The 24959-nt window shown below is 36.5% G+C and overlaps 2 protein-coding genes and 2 long non-coding RNA genes across 5 annotated transcripts in view; 2 read left to right on the top strand and 2 right to left on the bottom strand.

The window, feature by feature from the left end:
• Nucleotides 1-6146, top strand: wdr82 (WD repeat domain 82). Its single transcript, XM_077572345.1, has 9 exons — nucleotides 1-423; nucleotides 991-1088; nucleotides 1789-1855; nucleotides 1932-2031; nucleotides 2995-3111; nucleotides 3183-3338; nucleotides 4404-4473; nucleotides 5587-5729; nucleotides 5966-6146. The coding sequence occupies exons 1-9, from the start codon at nucleotides 263-265 to the stop codon at nucleotides 5993-5995; spliced, it is 942 nt and encodes a 313-aa protein (XP_077428471.1). The 5' UTR covers nucleotides 1-262; the 3' UTR covers nucleotides 5996-6146.
• Nucleotides 2226-9738, bottom strand: LOC144056013 (uncharacterized). The gene is made up of 2 exons (XR_013294975.1): nucleotides 7499-9738; nucleotides 2226-4397 (listed from the first exon to the last, which is right to left on the bottom strand). It is a non-coding gene; the product is annotated as an uncharacterized LOC144056013 (long non-coding RNA).
• On the top strand, nucleotides 8392-20063 carry twf2 (twinfilin actin binding protein 2). Of its 2 annotated transcripts, XM_077572343.1 has the most exons (9): nucleotides 8392-8488; nucleotides 11665-11843; nucleotides 13534-13629; nucleotides 13713-13817; nucleotides 14977-14991; nucleotides 15778-15903; nucleotides 15982-16132; nucleotides 17995-18116; nucleotides 18360-20063. In XM_077572343.1, exons 1-9 carry the CDS (start codon nucleotides 8392-8394, stop codon nucleotides 18525-18527), a joined length of 1059 nt encoding a protein of 352 aa, XP_077428469.1. In that variant the 3' UTR covers nucleotides 18528-20063. The 2 variants fall into 2 exon arrangements, with proteins under 2 accessions (XP_077428469.1, XP_077428470.1); XM_077572344.1 differs by lacking the exons at nucleotides 8392-8488; nucleotides 11665-11843 and adding an exon at nucleotides 12110-12230.
• Nucleotides 17961-24959, bottom strand: part of LOC144056012 (uncharacterized) — a 9572-nt gene continuing 2573 nt past the window's right edge. Inside the window, exons 2-4 of the long non-coding RNA XR_013294974.1 lie at nucleotides 21929-22040; nucleotides 21755-21822; nucleotides 17961-18071 (exon numbers count right to left, since the gene is read on the bottom strand). This is a non-coding gene — a long non-coding RNA (uncharacterized LOC144056012). The remainder of the gene's footprint in view (nucleotides 18072-21754; nucleotides 21823-21928; nucleotides 22041-24959) is intronic.

Raw genomic sequence — 24959 nt, forward strand, 5'->3', positions numbered from 1 at the left:
ACACTAACCGTCACATGGTTTCCGGCTGTCGCTCGGCGCCAGTCGCGCATGCGCGACACCGACGTTACGCGGGCGTTGTATCGAGTAATGGTTGCGCCGAAAGAAATAATATTGCTCTTTAATTTCTGTCGAAAACGACGGTTATCGCCCTTACGCGGACCTTAGTATATTTTAGAAGCGCGGTATATTAAGAACAAGTTTGAAGGTGTGCAAAGAGAGTTGTGGAAGCCCCCTCGGGACACAGAGACAGAGAGAGGCCGCCATGAAGCTGACGGACAATGTGCTGCGGAGCTTCAGGGTAGCGAAGGTTTTCCGGGAGAACAAGGACAAGATTAACTGCTTCGACTTCAGCTCCAACGGAGAGTCCATCATATCGAGCAGCGACGACGATTCGCTCGTATTGTACGACTGCCAAGAGGGGAAGTGAGTCGGGATTGTCAAACACACACATTCAGCTGTTTTGTTAGCTGACATGCTAACTCTAGTGAGCATTCCACGGCCTGTATAATTGTGTTGCAATGGCGAAGTTTTGAATTTAAATAAACAAGAATCGACGCACTCGTTTTTGTGGTTACTGTATGAAAGCGCATGATTAAAAAAAAACAAAAAACTATCGTCCTTGCAGCATGGTGTAAGTGGTTAGCAATTCTGCGGCGCTGGGTTTGAATCCCTCTGACTCACGCCAGTCAATTGAGATTAAGGGCTCTAAATTACTCATGAGTCAATGTTTGGAGGACTGTCTTGATCTCATCTGTGACCCTGAACATAAGTGATCGATGATGGATATCCATAGGTGTGAATGGTTGTCTAACGTGCCCTGCAGCTAGCTGGCGACCAGTCCAGGGTGTTTATTACCCCGCCCCTTTCACCCCAAGTCAACAGACTCCAGTTCTCCCCTCACCTTATTGACGACAAGCTCTCTATTAGAAGAAGATTACAGGTAAATGTTCCGTGCATTCTAATTATATTATTTCAAAAATGTCTTCCCAGACCCAAGAGGACTCTCAACAGTAAAAAGTATGGCGTGGATTTGATCAGGTACACACATGCAGCCAACACAGTGGTCTACAGTTGCAACAAAATCGATGGTATGTTAACGTAAGTTTTTAAACAATATTATTATTATTGGAAGCCAAATGTGTTTAGTATGTATCTTTTTGTTGTTATCTTGAAATGTTGCTACTACCTTTCCATTATATCAAAAAACTGTAATGGGCCCTGCGTCCACTGAAATACGAGTATCAGTCTTAATTTCCAGTTAGAAACAATAAATGAAAATAGTAAATGATGAAAGCCATTATAAGGTAGCATAAAGACCGATATAGGGTATTTTTTATATGCATGTTTACACTGTCATAGTAAATGTTTTCTCAGTTTGTGTTTCAGTTTGTCTCTAGTGGTAATTTCTGCGTGGTTTGTTAAGTCTCAAAATGGCCACTGATTTCAAACGGTAGAAGCTATCGGTTTTAGTTTCAGCACTTAATGAGTAAGCGCCCCAATTTGAGGTGGTATATTTTGTCATACTTCACCATGCATGGTAGTATGTGTGTGTGTTTGTGTGTGTGCCTCTCCAGGATGCTGGCCACACGACTGCTCGCTCTGGTCTGAGGTAGTTGTTTGTACAGTTTTTGGGTCTAAGATTGTGCCCCACACTGGAGCTAACTGTACAAATGACTGCCTTGCCCATGTCTGAGCGCACTCATCTCCACCGCGAGGGTTTGATTTTGTTCCTAAAATGTGTCATGCACGTTGTCTGACCAATGTTTTTCCATTGTGCCACCCTTGAAGATACAATCAGATACTTGTCCCTTCACGACAATAAATACATCCGCTATTTTCCTGGCCACAGTAAAAGGTGGGTACTTGTCTTTTTTTTTGCCCCCCCCCCCTTTCAGTCACATTGAATTAATCCACTTGACTTTTGTATTCAGAGTGACCTCCCTTTCCATGTCTCCTGTGGATGACACCTTCATTTCTGGATCCCTGGATAAAACCATAAGACTGTGGGATCTTCGCTCGCCTAATTGCCAGGTAATCCAGACATATTATGCTTCTTTTGATTTTTTTTTTTTTAAAATGCAATTTTAAAACCGTTTGTTTAGGACTGAAAGGATTCGATTACAAAAAGTAAAATCTTTGCATCGATGCTTAGCAGAGCCAATTATTCCGCTGCAGTGTGGAAATAAGGCGGCCAGCAGGAAGGTGATCATAAAACACAGAGAATATCCAAAGTTGATGTTTATTTAACACTTAAAAAAAGGATTAAATGCAACGCAGCTACTGCAAAGCAGGACTAACGTCCCACAATGGCACGTCTACAATCGCTAACACAAGTTGTCAATGTTAGCTCATTTAAATGTAACCTACCTTCACTAGTCAGAATGTTTTATAATCAATTGCTTTATTAAACAAACGGTAACAAAAGAAACACGTAATAAGCAAATTCATACACGAGCTGTTAGGGCTGCAACTGACATGCCAGTAATATCTATTTCTGCACTCATTCGCTGACGTTTTAAAGCCACACACATGCAAAGTCATAGATATTTTAGAGCGACGTGAGGATAGCGACCCCAAGTAGATAATACCTGCACGTCACAGTCCTCACATGCACGTTTTGTTGTTTAATAAGTTAAAACCAATTTTTGTCCAATTTGCAGATGAATCAATTAGATAATCAGAATAATTGATTCTAAAAAATATTCAATGGCTGGCAGCTCTAGTACCCAGTAACATTTTTGTGACCTTGTGTTATACTTTTCATGCTGGTCCTGTCTCATGCAGGCAGATCAGCCGCTGCTCACGCTGCCGTACTGTTGGGCCAGAGTTAGCAGCTACAATTAGCCTAGTTAGCAGCTACAATTAGCCTAAGTGGGGAGAAATAAGCGTGCACCCATAAAGACCGTAAAAGCACAGATATTTAAAGACGTTTGACGGAGCAGCAGAAAGTCACTTCTTTCAAGCAGCATCTCACCCACCTGTTGTCACGCGCAGGGTCTCATGCACCTCCAGGGGAAGCCGGTGTGCTCGTTCGATCCCGAGGGTCTCATCTTCGCAGCGGGCATCAATTCGGAAATGGTGAAGCTTTACGATCTGCGGTCGTTCGACAAGGTGAGCGCACGACGACGTGACGCACGGCGGCGGCAGGCGGCTTCCGGCTCATCCTTCCCCTCGGCTCGCAGGGTCCCTTCGCAACCTTCAAGCTGCAGTACGACAGGACGTGCGAGTGGACGGGACTCAAGTTCAGCAACGACGGCAAGCTCATCCTCCTCTCCACCAACGGCGGCGCCCTCCGCATCCTCGACGCCTTCAAAGGGGCCGTGCTGCATTCTTTTGGGGTGAGATGCACACGTCCACTCGCGGTGTATTCAGCGCTCAAGTTACATAGCACACATTCCATGAAAGGAAGTCGTCAGAGAGCTATTCGTTGAACGATTTCCATTTGTTTACGATTGTGGTTGTACTTTTCTGTGAAGTGCGTCTGTAACATACTGAGTGCTGCTTTATTAACCAAAATATTAATATCATGGAATCGCCAGTCCCACAGGATGTTCATTCAGGGCAGATCACAGACATGACACAAAACTAAAGTCTTTTCACTCTGCCTTTAAGAAACACCACAAGAAATCAATACAAATGCGGTAGTCAGTAACAGTTACTTGTTTGGAAAATGATGGAATCACTCAATTCTGAGGGGAATTTTTTTCTTCCGCAAAGGTTGTTATAGTGTCAAACAAAGGATAAGGTAAGGGTGTTAAGACAACTAAAACACTGTTCGGATGTCAAAGCGGCACTTTGGTCTTTACTGACTCACTGCTTAACAGTTCAATATAATGATCATGATCATTAGCCAGCTAAACATTACCACACACAGCAAACATTTCCAGGTGTCCCCGAAGCTGGCTTCACACAACGGAGTTGTCGTTTCAAATTGGTGTTTTTTTAAATGAGAGTTAAAGTTTCAAATGAGGGTTTCAAGGACAATGTTAGAATTTCAAGTCCGAGTCTGTCCTTGTGTGTGTGTTGACTTTGTGGAGAGACTGAATGTGGCGGCGAGTCCGTTCCTTCCTTCATCCTTCTTACCTCCCTCATGTTCTTGCTGCCATCCTTTCATACCGTCCTTATTTCCATAACAACTCTGTGATGTTGTCCATCAAAACTACGGCAAAATATTTGACACATTTTCCCACTTGTTTATACCTGGTGCTTACTGCTCTTTCACTAGCACACACACACGCACGAAAACCGGAATCGAGGAGCGACAAAAAGTTGTGTCACCTAAATGACAAAAATAGAAAAGTACTTACATGGAAATGAACGCGTCAAGTTGCGTTCTTCTGAGTCAGTGAAGATGAAATGGAGCAGAGTGATCACTAAGTGTTATTGTGTTTGTGTGCCTGCAGGGATACAACAACAACAAAGGTGTCACACTGGAGGCATCATTCACACCCGACTCTCAGTTCGTCGTCATCGGTAAGTTGCACAATCCCTGCAACATTGACACAAGAGCGTAATGGATAAGAGCATTCATTTTTTAAATGATTTCTTTGAAGAAGCAAGTTTCAATCATGGAGATAGAAAAAAAACAAAACAATCTTAAGTCCTTCTGATAACATTTTTGTAACATTAAAAACAAGTTTAAATCTTCCACATTTTATTTTGAATTTGTATTTTGAAACAAAAGTACCAATATGACAGATGTGTTGTAACATTTTTAAACTATTAAAAAAACAAACAAATGAAATACAAGTTGAAATCCTGTAGCTATAATGTATGGTAACATTTTGAGATACAGTTTTAAATCCTGTAGATACCATTCATTGTAAAGTTTTTAAATTATATATTTAAAAAAAAAAAATCTGTAGATATAATTTATTGCAATATTTTAGAAGATTTCCAACTTGAAAGTTAAAAAAATTGTTAAAAATGTATTTAAAAAAGGTTTAATTCAATAAACAAAATGGAAATACATTTAAAAAAAAAAAAGAACAATGAGTTAATTCATCCATCCATCCATTTATTTTCTAAACCACTTAGTCCTCAATATATTTAAAAAGAATGCCAGTATATGGTAAACTTTGAGATACAATGTGGAAATGCAGTTAATCAATTTCAATCCTCTTAAAAACAAATATTGGGCATTATATTTGTTTTTTTTAACGTTTTGTTTAGAAGACAAACTGTTTTACCAGCATTCAATTGAAGAAGAAAAAACGCACAACAATACCATTTGCTTTCCACCTGCAAACGTGGAAAACACAAGCACAAAACACAACTGTACCTATTATTGTCCTTCCTTGTCTTCTCTATTGGGCAGTTGGTAAACCAGTTTAATGGCAAATTACTGCCACAAACTGATACTGTCGTTCCACTGCAAGACAACTAATGCGAAATAGTGGATGAAAAGGCAGTTTAAATCCTAAAGATAAAAATATATTGTAACAAATGTACCGCTTAAAGTTATATTTTGTCAACGCATATTTTCATCATTTGCACACTCATCGTTGCAAATGAGCAAAAGGGACATTTGTTAAATTCAGGTCTGGATTCTGGCTGCACTGGAATTTGCAATGGTTTGTGTCACAGGCTCGGAGGACGGCAAGATCCACGTATGGAACGCCGAGAGCGGCATGAAGGTGGCAGTGCTGGACGGCAAACACACGGGGCCCATCACGTGCCTCCAGTTCAACCCCAAATTCATGACGTTCGCCAGCGCCTGCTCCAACATGGTGAGCCGTGCAGTCACATGACCCCCCCTGCTTATAATCGCACCCGTTCGTTTCGTGGAACGATAGCCACGCAATACAGAAGCAACACTAGTTTTTTTTTGTTCTCAGCAGACTGGAGACAAAGTAATGTAGCGTGATATTCAACTTTGGGGCAAAATTTAGGATGCTTGTTGACCAGTCGTAAAATACACACGCACACCAAAGTGTCTTTAAATGATTTATGCCTGTCTTTTCAGGCGTTCTGGCTTCCCACCATCGACGACTGAAGTGTGACATGGCAGGCAGCAGGGGGCGACATCTCATCCTCTGTTTGTGACCCAATAAATTGTAAATTATGTTGTGTGCAGAAGTAGAGTATGTGTCCATTTGTTTTTTTATATATATTTTGTATTTTACATTAAAAACTTTCCTTGGAAACTTTCGGGCGTTTGTCTACTTTTTTTTTAATGGATATTCTCTACGAGTATGATTGTCAAGCAAAGTCTAAATCACTTCCTGAAGGTTCATCATTTTCTAAAAATATACCTTCTATCCATCCTGTTTCAATTCGCCATCCTTACGTGTAACACAAATATAATTAGCCTAATTGCAAATTGCTTAAGTCATTTTTTATGTTTTCTGAAAATAACTAAAAACAAACCTTCAACCTATTGAGAATTATCATGACATTGATGATAATCTAGAAAAGAAAAGAAAAAACAAACTAGCAATATTTATTAACGTAAGTTAAAAATGACTGAAGCAATTATACTCTTTGACAAGCAATATCAAGGATGCTTTTCCTTACGGCCATCCTCCCAATTGTTTTATATTATGTAAAACAAGTCGTGATGCTAAACAAAAATATTCTTAAATCAGTGGAGATTGAGGCCATAAAAACATTAAATAAAAACATTATGTAATACAACAAAACACAGCAATTCTGTTTTAATGTACTGTATAAAAAGCCTGGTATCTTGAAATTAATTTCTATGTAATTTATTTTAAAAATAACTTGTTTAGTTTGTAGTCTTAATAAGTTTTAAAAATAATTGAATTAAAATGTATAATTGATGACATAAACTATGTAAAAAATTATATAAATTGGTGTTAATTAAAAATAAAAATCCAGTCATGGTAGCTGAATAATATTAATTTAAAAAATAGTATAGCATACAAGCCCCCAAATGAGTAATCACAGCTCCATTGCTAGGGTTATGTTTCAGACAACCATCGTAATAGTGAAATCCACAATATAGAAATAACCTATTTAAATAAGTCTAGACCAGGGGTGTCCATACTCTTTCTTCCAAGACCACATACAAAAAAAAAAGAATTAAGGGCTACTTTGACATTCTTCACCGAGAATTTATTTAGATGTCAAAAACAATCCGTCAGTGCAGGTACGAATATTCCTATATTGTAAGAATATGCGTGGCAATTTATAAAGAAATATAGCTAAGCGATGAAGTAAAAAACGAATCCTGTATTCTATTCTTATACTTAGCTGACCTTGAGTTGACATGGAGCGGAAAGTGGAGCAAACAATTGCTATTCATTACTGTTACTAAATTATTATTTTCATCAGGGCACTATGAAAAGAAATGTTGTTACTATTTTAAAGCTGTGCGGCCACTATAAATTGAGACGGTGGTCTCCACTGCTCTAGACACGTTTTATAGCATTTACGACAACTTATTTTGTGAACATCTTCAAACACATTTGAAAAGAATACACATTCAAAAAAACACAGAGAGCAATGGATAAATATCGAGCAAAGTAACACTTACCATCTCACAAAATACATCAATAGTCATGCCCAAAGATGTACTTTATAAAATGAGTGGACAGCTGTCACTTTCTGTAGCCTAAAGCAGGATTACATTATTGAATAATAACAAAAACTAGGCTAATAATGTATTTTCTGCTTCGTTGTTCTTCTTTTTAAATGTGCACCGTCTCTAACTAAATATATATGCCGGCATCTAGTGGTCAAAAGTGACATTACACCCGCTTTAAACGAGCGTTACACCAAAATCTAAAGTTATCAACTTTACCAAAAAAAAAAAGCGAAAGAGCAGACTGTGAATCTGGATCCCGACGTGGAGGGGGCATTACTGTAAATAAAATAATAAAGTCTCGTAGTTGAGATCTAATTTAATCATTTACATATTTAAAATTCTAGAATAGTAATTTAATAATGAAACAAATTACAAAAAAATTATGTACTGTATATGCACATACAACACACATACATGTATGCATTAATATATATATAATGGTGGCACATAAAGGTGATTTAAAAAACAAAACAAAAAAACAACAGTTTTTATATTTACTTGTCCACTTGTGGGTGCTTGTTTTGTTTTTTTCCCCATAGGTCAACACCAAGACTGGACTGCCGGTGGGAGCTAAATTTGGTCGTCAGGGTTGGGTGATCATGTTTCTTATCTGTGTGCACATGATACTGCCCCAGTTACTTGAGCGATCTCGCGCACCCATAAGGTCCCCGATCCCCCTTACAGCTCTACACAACTGTACTTTTAGACATTCTCAATTTGGCAAAGTCAATTGCAGACTTCCAATTGTTTTTAGCTTTCTGGTGACTCCGGAGTGACGATTTATTGGAGCCTGCTAGGAGGACGGACGGTCCTGCTCCTTGCTTACTGCTGCTTGAGCCGCCATGTTTCTGGCCTTAGTGGTGACGCCAGAGCTGAGGGAGTTTCTGGCCCGGGCGAGAGGGGGAGCGGTGCGCCTCATCAAGGTGCGCATACAAGACGGTGAGTGACCCCTACGACAACACACCGCTGGAGTGAATTGATAACGTTGGGCGTTGGTTGAGTTTCGCAAAATGGAACAGGAAGTTAGCCATTTTGGTTTGAGGTAGCCATTTTGGGCAGATTCGACAGCTATGAGTGATCATTTTGAGGGTTTGTCATAAGAAAATTAGGATGCGACTACAAGAGGCTAGTCATTGACTGTATTCATGGAATTGTTGTTTGTTATGATTAGCCCTATAAATAAATTGCCTTTTGGGACCTTATGATACTCGAAAAATCACCTCTTTTTTTTTTTTGCGCAAAAGCATGTATTTTAACCCTGGAGAACCCAAGAACCCTTTTCTTCTTTGGAAAATTATGAATTATACATTAAATGACTGCTATAAGTTCACTGAACACCAAAATATATGTTTTTTCAATTTTAACCCTTTTTTTTTTAAACTAGCTCAGAGTTGCTAATTTATCAAAATATATATATAAAACATACTCCTAGGCATTCTGCAACATGATATGAAATAGATTAACAAAAAAAAAAACACAATTTTACCATCTGATGGTTTGCTGAGAAGATGGTTTTGTTTGGATTGATTTCCAGCTCAACAAAACAGCATGTTAAGCCAGCCATCTTGTCACCACCACTCTGGCTCATGTAAGTGCAATAGTCATCCACTAGATGGCCCCATGCAGGGGTCAGAAGTGGCACTCTGGACTTTTGAAGTTAAATTTGTAAAAAAAAAAAAAAAAAAAAGTCTTAGTTATTTGAGCAGCAGAATTTATAGGGGCCAAATTTGACCCCGTGGGTTCTCCAGGGTTTTAAGGGGTCTTTAACATGACCCCCAAAAGTCAGTAAGCCCCTGACCCCTATTTGACCAATCAACACAAAATTGGGTGTTTACGTCTATCATAACAGGACACACAAACAAGTCTCAAGCACTCATGCCTGAAACTGAACAGGAACTCTGCCATTTTGGTGTGTAGTAAACCACATTGACTGGATTTAAGGGCTGAGAACTTTCCATGAAAAATGGTGTAACGGCCCATTCATCAACTTTAATCTTGTACTTGCCTTTTATTATACCCTTCAAATGAATGAATCAGCTTTTAAATAATACATCATTAGCTTGAATTATGACATTAAAAACATCTGGTGTTGGCGTCTAAGATCTTTTTAGCTGGTTTAAATATGGATGCAGATAATATTCATATAATTGTAAAACAAAGCAACAAATTGAATGGCCTTGATTACAAGAGTGTTAGAATGTTTCTAGTAGTAACAACCCCCCCCCCCCCCCCACACACACACACACACAATTTGATTTTCATGGAATCCCCGGCCCCATCATCATCAGATATTTTCTGCCTGCACAGAAGGCGGTCTCATCTAACACTTCTCAGAAAAATACCTCCACAACATAAAAAGATTTAGAGGCAGGAAGGAAAGGAAGGAAGGGAAAAAAAAAGAGTTGAAAGCAGCTGCTGAAGTGTTAAGTGGGAAAAGGGGTCAACAAGGCCAGTGTTTTCTAGGTATGTACTCATGCGGTGTGCATAAGACTCTTCTGACTCTTGTGTCACACCACTCATGACTCGTGTTTTTGTGTACGGACTCCCTTCAACAGCGTTGTGTCACTCGAGTGCTTTATCTTGTATTTGGATGGGTCGTGACTCGTGAAACAATTTCTGCCCGGTGACAAGCAGTCATTTCAGTATTTTCCATCACGGACTCATTATATGTGCAATTTAAAGCAGAGATATGGCCGCCTGTGACTCAACAAATTTGGGATTCTTATGATGCTAAAAGCTAGCATGATACATTACGCATGCTAAAAAAAAAAAAAAAAATTCAAAAAATTCAAGCCACGTGCTGTGGTGCTAAAAGCCTACTGAAATAGGTACCGTACAATGTTAACATTTTAGCAGCTGCTATGCTAACATATAGCAGTACCTGAGTGCAAAAAAAGATAAGATGGCTCCATTATAATAGTTATAATAATAGTTACTAGGGGTGTGCCCCAAAAAATCGATTCTCATGTAGTACGATTCAGAATTGATTTTAAATGTCCCAAAATCGATTTTATTTAAATTATTTTATACTGTCTTGCCTTTGTCTGTGTGTGCCTTTATTTGGAGCGCTGTTCATGTTGTACCCGGTTTGGCAACTGTTAATACACTGTTAAGTTGTAGCCACATTAGAGAGTAAAAGAAAAAAAGTCTGGGTCAAGTTATTCCAATAAAAGTTTTTTTTTTTCCAGCGTGGAGCCGTTCCTTTGAGTGATAAAAGTGCCACGAGTAGCGTGCTAATTAGCATTAGCGAGTCAGACTGGAGTAGATCATTACAATTCCTTGCACATCTATAGATTGAAGCAAAACTCATTGTCAATCAAATAATTTTGAGTGAAAACCGTTCTTAATCGAAAATTAAGAAAAATAAAGAAAATTACTACAATGCCAAATGGTAATTTGCAAATAAATAGAAATATAGCAATCTGAGTACACAAATAATTCATATAGACCGATAACAAATAAGAATTGAGAAAATAATAACAGCAAATTCTCATGGTCAATGTTGTGGTCATTCTTCATATATACTCACACAACAAAGGAAAGGTTAAAGAAGGATAGCTGGTGGAAAATATGCAGAATAGGAATGTGCTGCCCCTCAGAATAGCAACTGTTTGCAGGACAGAAGTCAGAAAAGCCGCACAGCTAGCTAGAAGTTGGGCTGATGAAGAGAAAAATTACATTAGCTCAATTACCAGTTAGCAATTGAGCAGATGTATTTTAGACAAAAAATGTTTCACTTGCCGAAAAACAAAATGATTGACAAAAAGCAAAACAATTACTATTAGCTGGATTAGTTAGAATAGATAAGTCAATTTATGGATAGATAGATAGATAGATAGATAGATAGATAGATAGATAGATAGATAGATAGATAGACCACTAGCTTGACAGCTAGTTAGCTTAATAGCTAAACTGCTACCGTGATAGCTTGCTTGCTAGTTAGATAGATAGATAGATAGATAGATAGATAGATAGATAGATAGATAGATAGATAGATAGATAGATAGATAGATAGATAGATAGGTGTACTAAAGGGAGTAAACATGACGTCATCCCATTGGCATGTGTTGTAACGCACGGTAAGGAATGTGATGTCCGCCTGGTGTGACTTTCAGAACAGCTGGTGCTGGGGGCCTACAGGGAACCAGAACAGAGCTGGGACCAGGACTACGACCACTTTCTCCTACCTCTGTTGGACCGACAGGAGCCCTGCTATGTGCTCTACCGCCTGGACTCCCACAATGCACTGGGCTTTGAGTGGCTCTTCCTATCCTGGTCACCTGATCAGTCTTCCGTATGTCACAACGGACAGCACGGCCGTGTCCAAATGTCCACACTATTATATAGTTACTGCTATATATAGTTACTGCTATATATATATATATATATATATATATATATATATATATATATATATATATATATATATATATATATATATATATATATATATATATATATATATATATATATATATATGATATAGTGAATTATAGGGGAAACGCCATTTTGTAGGGGTGTCTGAATGTCCCAGGGAGTGCACTCACTATTACCCACAATGCACTTGGAAAAGTAGTAAATATTGATGGTCACTCAACAGGGTAATATAGACCACAATGCATTGTGTGCAAGAAAACAAGTGCAAGCGATGCAAAGCAGTGTAACATGCGACGAGGAGCAGGTCTGCTTTCTGAATTGCCAAACAAAATGGGAGAACTATATATTAGGCTACTATATAGTGCGGGACCATATAGTCAAGTCAAGTAGGGGTTAGGGAATAAGAGTGGACATTGGGACACAGTCCACCTTTATTCTTTTCCTGATCAACACATTCGTATTATAAGGAGTAGTCAGATAGAATTGACTAGGGTTGTTTACAAAAAGTAACGCACACTACATGGAAAGCTAAAATGTTGTCGCTTTGCCTTTAAGAATAGCATGTCGTACACTAACTGATAGCTAGGTATTTGAGCTACTTTGACTTTGAAGCTAGCATAGCATTTTGTATAGATCAATCCATCTGCTAATAAGCTAACTGAGCTAATGTTACTTTGATTTTTAATGCAGCAAGTCTGCCAATTTTCATCTGCTAGCTAGCTGAGTTGATGTTGCTTTGCCTTTTAGGGTAGCATGTCTGTTATCTATCGATTGATTGATTGATCTGCTACCTAGCTAATCAAGCTAACTTGCCTTTGCCTAGTCACAAAGCATGCGGACTATTTTCTTTGTACTAGCTAGCTAATCAAGCTAATGTAGCATCCTCTGTTACGCGTCTATCTTCGGCCGGGTGACTTTAAATGTTGAGCGGTTTGGCTCTATTTTAGTTTTGTTTTGTGTCATGATACTTTTGTCAACGTCCATTTCACTTTCCATTCACTCATTCGACAGCCAAATGGTACCATTGTATGTATGAATGTAAGTAAGGAGATTTTCAGATAATCTCATTCCCAAGTAAAACGATTTGGGTTGAACAATGGCTGGTGTGTTCGGTGTGATTGTGCGTATAACCAACCAGCATGCAATTCATCAACTGATCCCAATCATGAGTGTCAGCACAACAAAAAGCACCTGACAGCTGGCATCACAAGCTATCTTAGATGTTGACGATATTATTGCAAAGACATCCTCTTATCTAGCTGTCAATATAAAGTACTGATAAGATGATGATGTTAAGTTACACACTCTTAATAGGCCGATTCGTTTCTTTCCAGTAAGTTGACACTGCATGACTCAAAACAATGGGAAAAATCAGTCACTTCTGCGGTTGTGGTGCTTTTCGTCACCGTGGCAACCGGGTTAACTGAACTCAACTTTATAGATTACAGTGATAACCTTAAGGTACTAAAGTAAGCAATCTTAATATGGTAATCTTTGCGGTGCTAATCTTATTCTTTTATTATTGTTTCCAAATATGTTTGAATCAATTGAGCTGTTTGTTTAAAAATATATTTAATTCAGAGTTCCTGTTTGTCTGCTGGTTCCAGGTCAAAGACAAGATGGTGTATGCTGCCACCCGTGCCACCGTCAAGAAAGAGTTTGGCGGTGGCCATGTGAAGTATGAGATGTTTGGCACACTGGAGGTCAGAGGTCATTTGGTTGGCAGTGTGTTTCAAAGGGGCTCTCTCTCAACTGTATGTCTTTCCTATCCTCCCCCCCCCCGCAGGAAGACGTCTCCCTGTCGGGCTACCAGCGTCATGTGTCATCGTGCGCCGGTCCTGCCCCGCTCACGCTAGCGGAGCAGGAACTGCAGAGGATCAAGCTCACTGAGGTAAGACGTTAAAATCACCTCGTTGCAAAAGTATTCACCCGCTTTACTTTTGCCCACATATTTGTATTACAATATGGACTGAATTACTTTTCCCCTTAAAGTACAATACATGATGCCTAATGGTGAGAAAGTCAAAACAGGGTTTTGGAAATTCTAGCATTCTTAAAAATGAAAAACCCAAATATCACATCATGTGCATACAGTAAATTACACACTAGTATTAGGCCCTATTATGTATACTTTTTTTTTTTTAACTCATTCACTGCCATTGACGGCAATAGATGTCAAAAAATCATTTGAACTATTTCTATTAGTTTAACATTTTTTTCAACTTTTGTTAACAAGAGTGTGAAAACCTAGAATTTTTTTAATTGTACATTTACAACAGAAATAAAATTTGTGATTAATCGTGAGTTAACTAGTGAAGTCATGCAGTTAATTACCATCAAAAATTTTAATCGCCTGACATGATTTTTTTTTTTAAAGAAAAAAAAGATTATTAAAAATTAGGGACATCAGGCGATTAAATTTTTTAATCGTAACTAATCACATGACTTCACTAGTTAACTCATTATTAATCACAAATTTTATATCTGTTCTAAATGTACAATAAAAAGAATTCTAGGTTTTTGTTAACAAAAGTGGAAAACATTTAAAACTAATAGAAATTGTTCAAATTAATTTTTGACGTCTATAGCCGTCAATGGCAGTGAATGAGTTTATCTAATTTCGAGACAGAAAAAAAATTGTAGTTTAATTTTTAAAAAATGATTTTCATGTTTCTTTATTTTAAAATATTCAAAACAATTCCTTCCAAAGTTATCTGACTTTTCTCAAAAACCTTTTCTTCTCACAAATGCACTACTCTAGAAAATCTAAGACTTTTATCCCCCCCAAAATATAAGACTTATCTTGAAAATATAAACTTTTTTTTTTCTTGAAAAGAAACCTTTTTACCCACAATATATTTAAAAGATTCGTAGAAATCTCAAAATTCAACTCGGGGTCAATTAATCATAATTTTTATGTGTCATCCTTTTTGGCCTGAACAAAATGTGGGATAGATCAAAGGGGGTGAATACTTTAGCAAGGCACTGTATGAATGGTGCTTGAGTGAATCATTCTGACAGCTAACCCGCGACTATGATTGCTTTCACAGGGCAGAGTCAAACAGGTATGTGTTTATCAGGCCTGATCATTGGGACCAACCGTACTGCATTTCACTGTAAGTGCGGATTTATTCATTCTGACCTAAAGAATAGGTCTTACATTAGAAATTGAGTTTTTTTCTGGATTTTTACTTTTACATGTAAACTGACGATATAGGAAATCAATCATAGACAGTATACAGCCTAAACATTTCTGGGAATTATGCAACTTTTTTTCATTTACAAAAATATTATCTTTGTTTGTTTATCTACGCCAGTGCTGAACTCTTGAGTAGTCACTAATACCAATACCAAGCACTGATACCACTAGTACTTTTGACACATCAAAATTCCCCCCAAAATCAATGACAGATCATTTTAATGAAAGTTCCATGTATCCCATCTTAGATTTTTTACTTAAAATTGCATGAAAATGTCACCAAAAAAAAAGTCAATTTTCTATTCTTCTTATTTATAATTTTTGCTCCTAATGTAAAACAGCCACAAAAAGTCTTGCCCATCATTTAGTCTTCTTTCTGCTCATGTTCATTCAACATCAAATAATATTGCTTTATATAGCCTTTTTTTCTTTTACAAATGAATTAAATAAATTATTGAAATAAAAAAGTGGGATAATTTTTTATTTTATTTTAATTGTTACGACCCCTCAGGAAGAAGAAAATATTATACGCCTTCCCCTCTTTCTAATTGTAGCCTGAAGCCTTCCTTGAATTTGACCCCAGTCTGTTCTTTGGTATTTGGTCTTTATCCATTATTAAAAAAAAATAATGTGTGCTTGCTGCCCCCTGCAGGTGACGGCAGAAAACAGCGTGGACAGTAAGCAGCAAACCCTTCAAGGCCTGGCATTCCCTCTGCAGGAGCCGGCCAGAGAAGCCCTCAAGCAACTTGCCCAGAAGCAGATCAATTACATACAGCTGGTCAGCACACCCCGCCCCAATCACTCATAACGCCAAAAAATAATTCAACCAATAAGTGACCAGCTTTCCCCCTCTCAGAGTTTGGATGTGGAGCGGGAGACCGTTGAGCTGGTTCATTCCCACCACACTGAAACGCAGGACTTGCCTTGCCGGGTTCCCAAAGACACGCCAAGATATCATTTCTTCCTCTACAAACACTCCCATGAAGGCGACTACCTCGAATCCATCGGTACGCCATAATTGAGTTCCATGCTTGTTTTGCATTTGGACGGAATGTCTACACGTGTGACCCCTCGACAACAGGCTTATATTTAGTAGCACAAGTCAGGCGAGACCGGCCGTCCAAAATAGGCCAGACGGATCCGACAAACTAGCGGTAATGTGATTTCGTAGAAATGGTTTTCTGTATAAATCACAAGTAGAACGGCCATCGAGTAGTTTAGCATGTCTGCCAACACAGCTCAGACTCAGCTTTGCTTCCGTGGGTTTTCGCTGATTCCGTTTGCTTCCTCAAGTCAAAATGATCTATATGTGAATGTGACGGGTCATTTCTCCATACTGCATGGTCCCTGCGATTTGACCTGCGACCAATCCGGGGTGCTAAAGTCAGTTGAAATAGACTCCAGCTTATCCTAAGGGCTGTAAAAAAAAAAAAAAAAAAAAAAAAGACAGAATGATTTAAACCACACATGGCTTCTCCGAATTCATTGTGGGACACCCTTAGGAGAATCAGAAGATCCCAATCAACGTACAGTGTTACAAAGAGCGGCCTGTGTCCAGGGATCGAGCCGCATCATGCTGACTTGTGGCATCATGCGCCAGTGTACATTAGCACAAAAAAAAAAAAAAAAAGTGGACCTGTCACAAGTCAATCACAAGGCACAAACAGGCAAACAATTATTCACAGTCACATTGAGAATTATGGACAATTTTTGAGTCTTTAATGACCCGAACATGCGTGTTTTTGAAATGTGCGATCAAATCGGAGTACCCTGAGAAAAAAGCCAGGCAAGTTGGGAACTTGCAAACTCAAGACGCAAGATAGACAAAATTATCAGTAGCTCAACTGTGAGAGAAAATACATTTTTGACGGCAATGTGGAAGAATTACATTTTAGATTTAACTAATTTACTGCCGTTGACGGTTATAAATGTCAAAAAATCAACTATTTCTATTAGTTTAACATTTTTTTCTACTTTTGTTAACAAGAGTATGAAAACCTAGACTTTTTTATTGTACATTTAAAACAGATATAAAATTTGTGATTAATCGTGAGTTAACTAGTGAAGTCATGCAATTAATTTGATTAAAAAGTTTAATCACCTGAATTTTTTTTTAAATTGTTATTAATCGCATGACTTCACTAGTTAACTCACGATTAATCACAAATTTTATATCTGTTCTAAATGTACAATAATTTTTCTTCTTCTCGGTTTTCATACTCTCGTTAACAAAAGTGGGGGGAAAGTGTTAAACTAATAGAAATAGTTCAAAATAATTTTTGACGTTTATAGCCGTCAATGGCAGTGAATGAGTTAATAACCTTCCATTTATGTTGCCGGTCAAATTGGCACATCTTTAAAAAAAATTAAAATAAAAAATAACGGCCTTGTTATTTTTACATTATAAATTTTAATTATTATTGAGCTACGTGATTATATTAAATATACTGACTGAGCAGTGACAGAAGTGTATCAAATGGTGAACTCATCGAGTTAATTTCTAGTTATTTCCCAAATTTGAAATGAATTGAAATGAATAAGTATACTGTACATGATAAAATACAGACCCACAGGCTCTTGGGTCAATTGGCGAAGCCCAGAATTCAAAGCAAACATGGTGAAGCAGCATTTAGCTGTTGTGCTGCACACAAATGGAATTAGCTGTCAACAGAAGGGAAGTCAGTCCCAAGTGTGAATGCTTTCCTAAAATCAGTTGACTTTTTATTTCTTTACTTTGTTTTTAAATATCTTTGTCTTTAAAAATTCACTTTTTTTGCAATTAGAAAATCTTTCAGAAAGGGCACAGTAGGTACCTGAATTTCTGGTTTGAGCCTTCTCATCAATGAAGCGTCTTTGGTTGTGTTTGTAGTGTTCATCTACTCCATGCCGGGATACAGCTGCAGCGTCAAGGAGCGAATGCTCTACTCCAGCTGCAAGAGTCGACTCCTGGAGGAGGTGGAGAGAGATTACCAGCTGCAGGTTGCTAAAAAGGTGAAAAGGAGTAGTAGACAAGATAGAAAATTCAATCGAGCAGCTGTAGGGAAAAAAAATGCCTTTGAGGACACTGAGGTCATGCACTGTTTTTTTCGTTTCTAAGAATTTGAGGCTCTAAGAAACATTACATGCTTTTTATTTTTGGTGGAGGATTTAATAACTCGTAAAAAAAAAAAAACAACAACTATGCAAACCGCAGCGTGGCAAATGCATTATATATTTCTTTCTCCCTCTTTTCAGTTGGAAATTGAGGATGGAGATGAGTTGACAGAGGAGTTTCTGTACGAAGAGTTCCATCCCAAGCAGCAGGCCTTCAGGCAGGCCTTTGCCAAGCCGCGCGGCCCCGCGGGCAAGAGGGGACACAAGCGTCTCATTAAGGGCCCGGGTGAGGCCGTGCAGGACGGCTAGAGGCGGCCCAAATGTCTCGCTGAGGTGTTTCTCCACTTGCGGCACCTTGTAAAATAACACGGACACCTCGTCAGGCCCACAACAAAGAGCTCAGTGTCCAATTCCTTGTGAGCAAAGGAGGCGTTTGTGATGTATAGGCTGGTCTCTCTCTATGTAAGGTTCAGAATAATAAGGGTGTGTTTAAGTATATATGACAAAAACATCCTTATAGTTGTTTTTCTTTTCATACACTGGGAACGTCGCACAATGCGCATTCATTTTTTTTTCTCTTGTTACAAATGTAAAAGGAATATTACATACCTGTAGTTAAAACTGGCAAGTCTAGCATCTTTGGTGACAAAAAGCACACTCTAAAAAAAAAAATAATTTGTTGCAGCAATTTAAGATTACAAATTGAATTGTTGACCAACTTAAAAAAAAAAAATCAATTGGCAACACACGATTGAATTAAGTTAATCCAAAGTGAATATATTAAATGTAATTAATTATGAGTTCATTAAACTTAATTATATTCACTTTAATTAAATTAATCCCCAAATAATCCAAAGTGAATATATTAAATTGAATGAACTCATAATTAAACTTAATATATTCACTTTGGATTAATTCACTTATGTGTTACCAATTGTAGCATTTTTTTTTTTAAAATTGGTCAACAATGGGTTCTGCACAAATCCGCTACTTCCTGAACTCCATACCACTCCTTCATTTCATGTCTTTCATGAGTGGGACAAATTGATTAATCCAGGTGTGCCTGATCTCAGCAACCATGACGACAATGGTTAGGCACACCTGGATGGATTTGTTTGTCCAATCATGAAAGACAGGAAATTAAGTAGTGGATTTGTGCAAAGAGCCCGTTCAATTTGTCATTTTAAGTTGGTTCAACAATTCCCTTTTTAAGAGTTTAGAATACATTTTAGACTCGCAAAAAGTACGGTAGGTCTAACTTGTGGTGTAATGCAATTTTTTTTTTAAATTGGATTTGATGAATTAATGCACATGCAGCCAGACAGATTTTGGTGTTATGCAGACGTGTGAGGTGGATGTCATGACAATCCTCCTTATTTTAGAAATCAATTATTGAACAAATTACGATCATTAAATCCCAAAGATTGTGACACATTTGCCATTTCTGCGGCGAAACTGTGGAATGCAGGTGAATATTGGAATGTCTATATTCAATTTTCTTCACTTTCTTTAATAGAATGAAACATTAGATTTTTGTTTTTGTTTTTCAAATAGAGCGTATTTAAATGTATGCAAATTAAAACTGTTATTTTTAAGGATTAGGAGCTTTATTCACTAAAACCAACTGTTATCATTCTGAACACAACTGTACGTGCAAACTAGGACAAGTGATAATGTGAAGCCAATCTGTTTCTTTTTTTCTCTCCATTCTGTTGAACTGTATCGGAATAGCTGATTTGTTTACAGTATGGTAGACAGGCATAATAAATGTGCGGCGGAGTTTTAAACACACATTTTGTACCAGTGATGTTTGTAAGAAACTGAACGAAAATAAAATTCCAAAAAAAAAAAAGTTTTTAATGTTTTCACTCTGTTACGAATACATGCATGGATAAATTAATCATTTTAACTTTTAGCATTAAATTTAGAAATCTTTTAAAAACAACACTGAGGTTTGGTCTTGGTATTAAAGCAATGTTGAGACTACACTGTACAGTAAATGAATGGCATACGAATCAATTGTGCAAGGCTGTGACCTGAGCCCACAGTGCAAATGCGTGACCATAAACCATTAAAAGATGGATTTTATATAACTGCAAAGACTTCCATTCATAATTTTCGACATTCTCCTGTAAAGTAACACCGATGGGAAGCCAGCATCTGGTATCAACTATGACTCCCACCTTAACTACAACCACACAGCTATCACTCAAGATCATAAGAATTACTGGATTGGACAAGAATTCCAAGAAGCATCAGAAAAATGATTAAAAAACAGATAAAAAAAAAAGTAGGCCATGCCAAAAAGGGTTTTTTCCACACATCTCGAGACTGAAAAAAAAAAATTGCAAATCAAATGTATCCATCCATCCATCAACCGTCTTTCAAAAAAAAAAAATGCTCTGCGGAAATTGGTTTGGGAAGCAGACTATCGAAGAGACCTAATGAGTCATGTGCGCACAAGGACCGTCTGCTTGTGTAAATCTTAGGCTCTTTTATTGTCTGTCAACATGCAGCATGAATTTCCTTGAAATAAGTGTGATCTGCATGATGATCATCACGAGCAGACATCTTAAAGCAAAAACAACAACCCGAGTATGACATCCATCAATATTGTCTAGCTTTAGACAAATTGTCAGTGATAAATAAATATACTGTTTATATATATGGACTAATACCTATCCATTCGTATCCACAGTAATGTAATAGGGCTGTGCAATTAATCGAAATTCAATTACAATTTCAATTATTACATTCCGCAAATACAAAATCGAAATACTAATTTTGAGTTGTTGAAAAAAAAAATATTTTTTTTTTAAAGTAAAATGACAAATTTAATAAATCTTGTCCAAAAGGTCCAAAGGGAACTTGCATTATTTTAGTGTTTCAAAGAAATGTATTTGTTTAATAATTTTCTTGTTTTTGGACCAAGAAACAAATGATTTCAATTATTACCAAATGAATCGTGATGAATATTTTCTTCATAATCAAGCACCCCCTATAATGTAATACTGTTTGCGTATGTCACAATGTCCGTATTATACTGCCCACAGGAGGATCAGCACAATGTCCATTGACTTGAAGCAAAAACGCCAAAAACTGTACAATTCTTTACATTCAATTTAATTGTCATTCCTTCACATTTTTGTAAAATACAATATTTTAGAGCTCTATTTTACTTATTAAAAACATTGCAAACATTTGTGTTGTTTCTTTGGAGGCCAAATGGCATTTCTATTCATTTCAATGGGGAGGAAGGATACCAGCAAGATTAATGAACAAATTAAACTTGTATTTCAAGGCACCACTGTAAAAAAAAATTGTGTTTTTGTGTTGATTGTAACCTTGCTGGGTTTAGTAGCGAGAGAATGAAATGAATGAAACACTCCATTTTGATTCTGACATGAACCGTACCATTCAAGCCGTACGGAATCAAATGGCAGAAAGAAATTTAAATTTTTATTTTATTTTATTAAAATGTCTACAGTTGTGAGAAAAACAATTATATAATTCTAAACAAATACAAAGCTCTTTACCTTGTATTACTTTTGCTTTGGGGAGGTCATCAAATTCCTGTACCACACAAGACAGTTGGTTGTTCCCACTGCACACACGCACACACATTCATGAAAAGTTGAAAACATTGCCCACAAACATGTCACGTTTGTCACCGCACCCCCACCACCTACCAAACATCCAACAATACGCACCGTTTCCCCTGGAAGATACTCGATAAGCGCCCAGTCTACTGCATAAATCATTGTCCCGCTTCCCTGTTAGATCTTCCAGACGGATAATCCTCATGTTCCTAGAATTTGTATTCTGAACATGGAAAAAAAAAAAAAAATGACAGCTCGTATCGTGAAGCCAGCTGGGAGCAGATTCAATAACAAGACCTTCTCAAGCCTTTGGAAAAGCACGCCAGAAGAAAAATGCCTCCGGGGAAGGAGAATTCCTCGGAATAGGCCATCTCACATACGTGCATGTTGAACATCGTGCACCGCTGAGCACATTTATGAGGTCAGCTTGACCTCCATTCATGCCTGTAAACTACTTCAGTATAATTATTTACTTTACACTAACTCAGGAATCATTTGCGTAATAACACAAATATTTTGGGGATTTTTTTTTTTTTTTTCCATGTAAACTAGAAAGCGTATTCGTTTAACTGCATCCGGATAGACGAAAGGTTCACAGGCCTTCTGAGAAGAAAACTCGCTTCAGGATTTCTAGGAAAGGCTTCCCCATTGAGCGGTACTGTATCAGCGCACTTCGCTGCAAATGGCAATGATTAAGACTTAAATAGTTGCATGTGTTGGTGCGAGGCCAAACCATCGCATGCGTGTGAGCGGGAATATTTGGAAAAGTTGTGTTACGGTACAAAGAGGATGTTTCCAGTGAAGGCCTTAAAAAAAAAATGCATGTGTATTGTTGTTTTTAAAACTAAAAGGGAGACAATAGGCTCTTCAGGTAAATTAACCTCTGATTTATTTATTTTTGCTTAGTGCCTTATTAGTTTCAATTTTTTTTTAAAAATACATTATAATGTGTTTTATACATAATATGCATGAAGAAATAGGAAAAAATATGATAGAAAATTGCCATTCATTGTAATGTAATTTTAAAGGGATACCATTTTCAGCAGTAAATTTTGTCCAGAATGTATTTGATAACTTCAATACTTTTCATGTACAATTAATGCCTTTTAAAAACTTGCTGTGGACTGAAAATGACCTCACCTGTGCTGAGGAAGTCGGTAACGACCAATCATGGCGCACCTGTTTTCTGGGTTTGGTCAGCAAACTGAGCCATGATTGGCCGTTACCTACTTCCTCAGCACAAGTGATGTCATCTTCAGTCGACAGCAAACGGAACAAATAGTTTTAAAATGTATTAACTGTACATGGGAAAATTATGAAGTTATCAAATTCATTCTGGACAAAATGTTAACTTTTTATTGCTGAAAATGTCTCAATGAGACAAGTATCCCTTTAAAATAATATTTTTTTAAAATAGTTTTTAAATGTATTAACTGTACATGAAAAATTATGAAGTTATCAAATTCATTCTGGACAAAATGTTAACTTTTTATTGCTGAAAATGTCTCAATGAGACAAGTATCCCTTTAAAATTACATTTTTTTTAAAATAGTTTTTAAATGTATTAACTGTACATGAAAAATTATGAAGTTATCAAATTCATTCTGGACAAAATGTTAACTTTTTATTGCTGAAAATGTCTCAATGAGACAAGTATCCCTTTAAAATTACATTTTTTAAAATCGTTTTTAAATGTATTAACTGTACATGGGAAAATTATGAAATTATCAAATTCATTCTGGACAAAATGTTAACTTTTTATTGCTGAAAATGTCTCAATGAGACAAGTATCCCTTTAAAATAACATTTTTTAAAATAGTTTTTAAATGTATTAACTGTACATGAAAAATGATGAAGTTATCAAATTCATTCTGGACAAAATGTTAACTTTTTATTGCTGAAAATGTCTCAATGAGACAAGTATCCCTTTAAAATTACATTTTTTTTTAAATAGTTTTTAAATGTATTAACTGTACATGGGAAAATTATGAAGTTATCAAATTCATTCTGGACAAAATGTTAACTTTTTATTGCTGAAAATGTCTCAATGAGACAAGTATCCCTTTAAAATTACATTTTTTAAAATCGTTTTTAAATGTATTAACTGTACATGGGAAAATTATGAAATTATCAAATTCATTCTGGACAAAATGTTAACTTTTTATTGCTGAAAATGTCTCAATGAGACAAGTATCCCTTTAAAATTACATTTTTTAAAATCGTTTTTAAATGTATTAACTGTACATGGGAAAATTATGAAATTATCAAATTCATTCTGGACAAAATGTTAACTTTTTATTGCTGAAAATGTCTCAATGAGACAAGTATCCCTTTAAAATTACATTTTTTTTAAATAGTTTTTAAATGTATTAACTGTACATGAAAAATGATGAAGTTATCAAATTAATTCTGGACAAAATGTTAACTTTTTATTGCTGAAAATGTCTCAATGAGACAAGTATCCCTTTAAAATTACATTTTTTTAAATAGTTTTTAAATGTATTAACTGTACATGGGAAAATGATGAAGTTATCAAATTCATTCTGGACAAAATGTTAACTTTTTATTGCTGAAAATGTCTCAATGAGACAAGTATCCCTTTAAAATTACATTTTTTTTAAATAGTTTTTAAATGTATTAACTGTACATGGGAAAATTATGAAGTTATCAAATTCATTCTGGACAAAATGTTAACTTTTTATTGCTGAAAATGTCTCAATGAGACAAGTATCCCTTTAAAATTACATTTTTTTTAAATAGTTTTTAAATGTATTAACTGTACATGAAAAATTATGAAGTTATCAAATTCATTCTGGACAAAATGTTAACTTTTTATTGCTGAAAATGTCTCAATGAGACAAGTATCCCTTTAAAATAATATTTTTTAAAATAGTTTTTAAATGTATTAACTGTACATGAAAAATTATGAAGTTATCAAATTCATTCTGGACAAAATGTTAACTTTTTATTGCTGAAAATGTCTCAATGAGACAAGTATCCCTTCAAAATAATATTTTTTAAAATAGTTTTTAAATGTATTAACTGTACATGGGAAAATGATGAAGTTATCAAATTCATTCTGGACAAAATGTTAACTTTTTATTGCTGAAAATGTCTCAATGAGACAAGTATCCCTTTAAAA

This window comes from Vanacampus margaritifer, chromosome 8 (genome assembly GCF_051991255.1).
Source record: "Vanacampus margaritifer isolate UIUO_Vmar chromosome 8, RoL_Vmar_1.0, whole genome shotgun sequence".
NCBI lineage: Eukaryota > Metazoa > Chordata > Actinopteri > Syngnathiformes > Syngnathidae > Vanacampus > Vanacampus margaritifer.

Excerpts from the sequence above, each read along its gene's own strand:
- wdr82 (XM_077572345.1), top strand. The coding sequence starts at position 263 with ATGAAGCTGACGGACAATGTGCTGCGGAGCTTCAGGGTAGCGAAGGTT. Across the intron at positions 3,112-3,182 it reads ATCTGCGGTCGTTCGACAAG|GGTCCCTTCGCAACCTTCAA; the intron begins GTGAGCGCACGA and ends CTCGGCTCGCAG. Across the intron at positions 3,339-4,403 it reads CCGTGCTGCATTCTTTTGGG|GGATACAACAACAACAAAGG; the intron begins GTGAGATGCACA and ends GTGTGCCTGCAG.
- twf2 (XM_077572343.1), top strand. The coding sequence starts at position 8,392 with ATGTTTCTGGCCTTAGTGGTGACGCCAGAGCTGAGGGAGTTTCTGGCC. Across the intron at positions 13,630-13,712 it reads AGATGTTTGGCACACTGGAG|GAAGACGTCTCCCTGTCGGG; the intron begins GTCAGAGGTCAT and ends CCCCCCCCGCAG. Across the intron at positions 18,117-18,359 it reads AGCTGCAGGTTGCTAAAAAG|TTGGAAATTGAGGATGGAGA; the intron begins GTGAAAAGGAGT and ends CCCTCTTTTCAG.